General features: G+C 49.0%; 1 protein-coding gene across 2 annotated transcripts; it reads right to left on the bottom strand.

The window, feature by feature from the left end:
• Positions 1–391: 391 nt before the first annotated feature.
• DRD1 (dopamine receptor D1) lies at positions 392–5,611 on the bottom strand. 2 transcript variants are annotated; one of them, XM_004737576.3, is made up of 2 exons: positions 5,059–5,611; positions 392–3,964 (listed from the first exon to the last, which is right to left on the bottom strand). In XM_004737576.3, exon 2 carries the CDS (start codon positions 3,457–3,459, stop codon positions 2,119–2,121), a length of 1,341 nt encoding a protein of 446 aa, XP_004737633.1. In that variant the 5' UTR covers positions 3,460–3,964; positions 5,059–5,611; the 3' UTR covers positions 392–2,118. The 2 variants fall into 2 exon arrangements, with proteins under 2 accessions (XP_004737633.1, XP_044931532.1); XM_045075597.1 differs by lacking the exon at positions 5,059–5,611 and adding an exon at positions 4,066–4,876.
• Positions 5,612–7,135: the final 1,524 nt, after the last annotated feature.

Raw genomic sequence — 7,135 nt, 5'->3', positions numbered from 1 at the left:
CACAGTCCTTTCTGTGATTTTTCTATTACTTTATATCTCAGGGCTCTTTGAAAGAAAAAGCAAAGATTTTTGGAAAGCTTTCAAATCTGTGAAATGAAAAGTAGAGTAATCCCTCAAGTGAAGAGAGTTTCTTTTTTAAAAATGTGGTGTTTTTTTTAGACCAAAAAAAAAAAAAAAACCATCACAGGAGTGTGTAGTCCAAATCAGAAACACTTCCTGTTTAAATAGTCCAAGGCAACCTGTGGCATCCATAACAGGAGAAATTTGCATTAAAAAGAAAAGCAAAAGTCAGTTATCCTCAAAAACGCCCATGTTTTCTTACTCATAGGTCTGAAATAGCCCTGATTTTAAAACACACTTAACAAATGGGACACAGCTCATTCAGGATTGATTTGAGTTCACAAAATAATTTTATTATATGTAAGAAAGCATACAGGCAATAAAATGAAGAAACATTCACAATGCATAAATAACACGGACCTGACGCAGGAGACACTTTTCAGTAGATTTCCTTCTTGGTACCCATGTCACCTAACTGCTGTGTAAATTGCTTATCAACAAGGATACCCTGTAAACATTTCAAAGAAATTCTCTTGAAATGCCTCCACATGATGAGTATCTGGCAGGAGAGACTTGTGATACTTTATACAGTTGAGCTGATGAGATAGGAACTTGATTCCAAAGCACAGAGAAGGAGCTAGCATTTGTCAAATGAGATACTGGTGGCTTTGGGGCACTTAACACACCCAAAGAGAAGGGGTCTCCTGTTTTTTCCACCAAGAGAAATGTCTAACTCGAGGATGATAATGAGGCACTATTCATTAGTTAGAATACTGTTAACATTTAGACTTTAAAAAAAAAAATCAATTCTAAATTCAGATTAAAGCACTACAAAAAGTCGCCCCACTGAGTGGTATGATTTGGCCTGGTAAGATACAGATGCAGGATTTGACCTCTGTCCATCGGTGACACTGCTGCAATGCAAGAATTAAAGATACCTCCTGTCTTCATATACATATCCAACCAGGACAGCCAGTTTCTGTTTGGTTCAGAAAAGCTATCTATCTGACACTGAAATGAGAAAAGACGCAGAGGGCCAAGTATTTTACATAAATACAAAGTGGCACATACTTTTTATTACCCCCTAAGATCATAAATTTCAAATCAGATCTTTCTTAAGCTGGCTTTTATTTAAGATATTTACAGAACGGCAAATCTTTGTCCTGGGAAGTCCTGTCATTCAAAAAAATGTGAACATAATAGTAGCTATGCCTTTTTGTTTTTCAAAATCTTTCTAGAAGAAAAAAATTCACAGCATTTGTCAGTTCCCACCTCGTATTTATTTATGCTAAAGAATTTTAAGGAATCATCACGACTTCATTTCCTATCAACCTTGGCTGTGTCTCTGGAAGTTATATATGAGTATTTAGAATCTCAGAGTTTCTCTGTTTGTTTCATTGGCCAATAAAGTGCTAGTTACATGGACGAAATGTGACTTTAAGTTCTCAGTAACTTATTAGTTTATCCTATGACATCTGATAAATATAGATTTATTTAATAAATTAAAAATATCCATATAATACAATAAATAAATAAAACCAATATCAACAAAGCATCTCTCAAGTCCGAAAAAAAAAATCCCACTCCTACTGTAAGGCTCAATTATTTTTTAGAAATAATTTATGAAGGCATGCACCTACCTTTACAATCTGAAAACTCTCCTTGGACCAGTGTTAGCACCTGTTTGTACACAACAAACTCAACCCTTCTCATCTCCTCTCCTTCCGGGAGAGGATCTACTTTTTAAGCGATGCTGTTCATTGTTGATTCTGCGCCCTATTTTTCAAGTCCTAAGATAAGAATCAGTTTCTAAAAATAATTTTGGAGCCAAAGACACATCCCTGTGAACGTTCACTCCACATATGTCCCTCTTGGATTCACTATGAACAACAAAGAAAACACACTGGAATGTATTTTAAAATATAGTTAGTTGTGTGTTGAAGGAAAAGCAGCAGAGGAGGGCTCGCCTGACATCTGAGTCTCACCACACCTCGCAAGCCACTGAAAATCTCCTCCAGCTTTTGGGCTGAGCCTGTCTGGCCAGATTCATCTCAGGCTTCAGGTTGGATGCTGTCCATTTTGTGTGATGGGCTGGATCTTCTCTAGAGAGACATCGGTGTCATAGTCCAAAATGACAGATAGGGCCGGGGACAACTTCTCCAAGGGTTTGGCCATTCCACCTGCTTCCTCCTTCTTCAGGTCCTCGGATGAGCCCACTGCATGTGGGATCAGATAAACCAGATTGCAGTCCTTGGAAATGGAGCCTCGAGGCTCGTGATGGCTGGAAAACACCACAGCCCCATTGTTATTGATGCTAACTGTCTCTATGGCATTATTCGTGGTAGGGCAAAGTCTGTAGCATCCTAAAAGAGTTGAAAATGCCTTCCGAAAATCAGCATTAAAGGCATAAATGATGGGGTTCAAGGAAGAATTAGCCCACCCAAACCACACAAACACATCAAAGGTGATGGAATCAATGCAGAAGGGCTTGGTCTCCCCAGACCCACAGAAGGGCACCATGCAGTTCAAGACGAAGAAAGGAAGCCAGCAGCACACAAAGACCCCCATGATCACAGACAGAGTCTTGAGAACTTTAGTCTCTCTTTTGAAGGACATCTTAAAGGAGCTTTCTGGTTGAGAACACTCCACAGGGTTTCCATTACCTGTAGTGGTCTGGCAATTCTTGGCATGGACTGCTGCCCTCTCCAAGGCTGAGATGCGCCGTATCTGTTTCTGGGCGATCCTATAGATCCTGGTGTAGGTGACAATCATGATGGCCACAGGGATATAAAAGCTTATTAGGGAGGATGAAATGGCATAGGTCCTGCTTAAGCTGGAATCACAGTTGTCCAGGGTGTCATCCAGGGAAGTGGCGTTCCCGTCAGAGGAGATCGTGGGCTTCGCCTTGTGCCAGCTGAGCTGCACAGGGATGAAGGAGATGAGGACAGACAAGGTCCACGCCACGCTGATCAGAATGAAGGCTGCCTTGGGGGTCATCTTTCTCTCGTACCGGAACGGGCTGGAGATGGCCCAGTACCTGTCCACGCTGATCACACAGAGGTTGAGGATGGACGCGGTGGAGCACATGATGTCAAAGGCCACCCAGATGTTACAGAAGGACCCAAAGGGCCAGAAGCCAGCAATCTCTGCCACCGCTTTCCAGGGCATGACCAAGACAGCCACCAAGAGATCCGACACTGCCAAGGAGATGACAAAGAAGTTGGTCACCTTGGACCGCAGGTGTCGGAACCTGATGACAGCGGCACAGACCAGCGTGTTCCCCAGGAGTGTGGACAGGATGAGCAGAGACAGGAAACAGGCTGTAAGGATGCGGAAGGAGAAGTCTCTCTGTACCACCAGCCCAGCCCCATCCATGGTAGAGGTGTTCAGAGTCCTCATCTTGCTGATGGAGAGCACATAGGGGGCTCTGACCCCCTCCAGTTCCTAAGCAGGGATAAGGGGTCAGTCGGACCTGCACAAGTTCTCACTCACCAGGCAGTCCCTGGCACAGCCCCACCGGCTCCCCTGGGTGAAGGACCTCACCAGCATTCCATCAGAGGGCTGCTACAATTGCGTGGCAGGAGCCTGCCCTTGGCAATGCACGTCAGCCCCCTTGAAAGGTCCCTCTTGCTGGCTGTGAGTGTCTGCTGACTCCCTTGCTCCAGGCCACTGTCCTGTTGACCAGCTGGCCCTTCAATCCTCCATGGAAGGCATTGGCTTTTCAGCATATTCTAAGCTATCCATCCAGAGACTCCCAGGCCTCTGCGGATCTAGGCAACTGTAGTCATATTTGGGGGCTGTTGCCTCTCTGGTGGTGACAGAATTCTCCCCTTTTGAAGGTGCAGCTGAAAATATACGCCTCGCTCCTCCAAGCCCCTGGCTCCACCGCAGCTCTCCAAACGCCCTTAAAAAAGCAAAAAGAAAGCAAAGGTTGCTCGCCAGAACTTGAGCAGATCACAGCTTTATGCGTATCAAACCCACTTCAACTCCATCCAAGCCACCTACCTTGCCTTGAGGTTGTCTTTCGCAAAGCTCCCCCCGAGCTCGGAAAGCGGGCTTCGTCAGACGCCGAGGCTCTACAACGCCCAGAAGGCGGCCAGAGGCTCTACAACGCCCAGAAGGCGGCCGGAGTCCTGCCCGGGGCGCGCACCCGGGATCTGGCTCCTGATGCGCAAAAATCGCAGGCAGGTTTGGGAAATGATCCCAGACCAGGTCCCACAGGACCGGCGCTCCCCTACTACCTCCAAAGGCTAAAGACCGTTCAAAGCCGAAGGAGACACCTGGGAAAGGGGATCCGGGACTCTCGGCGCCTCCCTGAGAGAGGGCACCTCCGGGACTAGTCACTTGGAGAGCTCCTTCCCTTCGCTGCCTTTTTGCCAGAACCGAGCAGCCGGGGGCCCCTTGGGTGGCCTCTGGCCCCTTGGGGCCGGGCTCTGCGCCTCTCCACCGCGCTGTCCGCTACCTCCCGGGAGCCCGTGGGAACGCCAGGCAGAGGGAGCCGAGCTGGCACCGGAGGGCGCACGGGCCAGCCGGGTTCCCGTGGGGCACAGCCCACCCCGCCCCCGCGTCCCCTCCCCTGCCCTGGGGGCGGGCTTCGCTTGACAGGCAGAGTTTCGGGCGACAGCCGCACGTGGTTCCCTGGATGGTGCCGTGGGCGAAACGGGGGGTGGGGGGAGGAAGAGGCGCCCAGGTGAGCGGTCTCACGCCCTGGGTTACCGGCTAACCCCCGGACCCTCGGACCCCCGGACAGAACGCGACAGGGCCCGCCAGACGTTAGAACCTCAAGGAAGCCCGAGTCGCCTGAGAGCGAAGCTCGGCCGATCGACATTCACTGGGGTCGACCCCTAGCCCTTCCCAAAGACCGAAGCAAGCAGGACCCTGCCCACTCTCCCACACACCAAGCCCTGGAACCGCCTGCGTCCAACCTGCTCCGACCTGCGCTGTCTTCAAGTGTCCCCCAACTAGGGTGAGGCGCGCCCCGCCGGCGCAGGTACTCACCGCTGTCGGAGACTGCTGGGCGCGGCGGCGCGCCTGGCAGGTGCGCTGCGCTGCGAGCGGAGGGCGCTCACTTCCAGCTCCGCCCCGGCAGCGGGCGCTTGGCGGGCCTGGGTCAACGCCGGACTGCAGCCTGTGCCCCGCATCCGGAGAGCGCCCCAACCCCAGCACCACGAGCTCGGCAGGCCCGGGGCGCCCTCTGCCGGCGGCGGCGGCTTCCCAGGGCCCCGCTGCGCGTTGGCAGGTACAAACCTCACCCGCCCAGGCTCCCGGATTTACGCTGGACCCCCGCTGTGACCGGCACTTCCTGGACCGTGATTGCCAGAACCTGGAAAATGGGGTGCCCAGTATTCCTCATTTTAGGGCTCATTCTGCTAAAAATTGACAAGAATGAAAAATTCCTTTTGCTGCCTCTGCATTCATTGAATCGGTATATTTTCCTGAGCACTCATGATGTGCAAAGAGCAAGGGCGGTAGGCTGAGCAAGATGCAAGCTTTACTCTCAAAAAGACCAGACAGAACAGGCATTTACTGAGCAGCCTCCGTGTCCCGGGCTCACACCTTACATTGTTCGCTCCTTGAAACAATCCTTTCTCATAGGCCTGGTCATCTCTACCTTGCTTGAGTGGAAAACGAGGTTCCAAAAGGTGTTCAGAGTTAACGGAGCTACGGAAAGTGCTGGCTGGCTGCCTGACTCCCGTCTGCGTGTTCTTTTCATTTAGGCGTCACTGCCCACTGGGAGCTCCGGCTCTACTGTTGTAGCCAACAAACTAAATAAGAAATTACCCACAGGTCTAAAATAGAGCACTGGGCAAAATTGAGGCAAGAGGGCCTGGAGGAGAACGATCTCCCCCAGCTTCTTCCCAGCTGCCCTGGACAATGCCTCACAGGTCAGACTTCAAAAGAATGTGTATGTTAAGTGGCCCTTCGCCATGCCTTCCTGTGCATGTAGGAGAATGGTTTAGTATAAAAGACTGTACATAAAATTTAGACAACAGGTTATATACGAAATTAAGAGAACATTCCACTTGAAAAAATGAAAAAGGTTGCTAGCTGATCACTAGTGATACTGAAATCATGTTTAAAATTAACAAAGGCAAAATGCGTATACAACAGTCACATTGATTTGGTAGCAATAATGGCCTTTAATTTTCAGAAATAAATGTTCTGCACTAGTCTTACCATTTACTATGCTGTTACACGTCTGTAACGCCCAGTGCATAATTGTACTTTGAAATCTGAACAAATCCTCAATACACAGGGTGTCCTTGTCAGGCTGCCTGACTTCCCACCCTTACCCTGCTGCTGCTGGCTGTGGGGGCTCTCCCCCACCCCGCCCAGCTTGGTTTCTTCCTCTATAAATGGTGATGGCATCGCAGGATTGTTGTAAGTGGTAAATGAGATGATGTTTACAGAGGGCATGGTAGTGAGCCTGGGTACTCAGCAGCCCCCTCATGGGCAGAAATCCCTGGGGGGTTCATCCGAAAACCAATAGCCTTAGCTCCATGAGAACCTGGCACCACACTGGAAGCTACAATTTTCTCTGTAAACACCCAGAACCTGAGTAATAATTCCATTCGATTAACCAGTACAATCTGCACCTTGGTTTTTTCAAGGAAAGGACTGTATTCCTGACACAGAGCATCCCGGGCCTCTACCCCCAGCATTGTGCTCCCATCTTGAGCCTCGTTATCACACACAGCAACACCATGAGTCATGAGTCAAAATCAGAGACACAATTTTGCCATATACGTGTCGAAAGAACATTCTTGTAGAGCCGAAAGCCGTGCTTAACATAATAATTCCAGATCATTTTCCTTAAAACAGGCATTGCCCCAAACTTCTTGACTTCATCTTTCTTTCCCTTTTACGAATCAGTACAAATTAAAGGTATGCTTCTGATTCAAGATGGTCACGTGAACATGAACATTTAACTCCCCACATTCTACCCCCCCATCCTGAAATGTTTCCAGGGCATTCCACCCAGAAATACACATGTAGGATAAATTTCAGCATTAACCCTGGAAAACAGAAAGAAGTGAGGTCCCTTTTCCAGGATAAAGGGCAAATGGGATTGGAC

The sequence above is a fragment of the Mustela putorius genome, unplaced genomic scaffold (assembly GCF_011764305.1).
Source record: "Mustela putorius furo isolate JIRA1106 unplaced genomic scaffold, ASM1176430v1.1 tig00000145_pilon_pilon_pilon, whole genome shotgun sequence".
Taxonomy (NCBI): Eukaryota; Metazoa; Chordata; class Mammalia; order Carnivora; family Mustelidae; genus Mustela; species Mustela putorius.
This window is presented reverse-complemented; position numbering and strand designations above follow the sequence as displayed.

Coding starts and splice junctions, on each gene's coding strand:
- DRD1 (XM_004737576.3), bottom strand. CDS start 3,459: ATGAGGACTCTGAACACCTCTACCATGGATGGGGCTGGGCTGGTGGTA.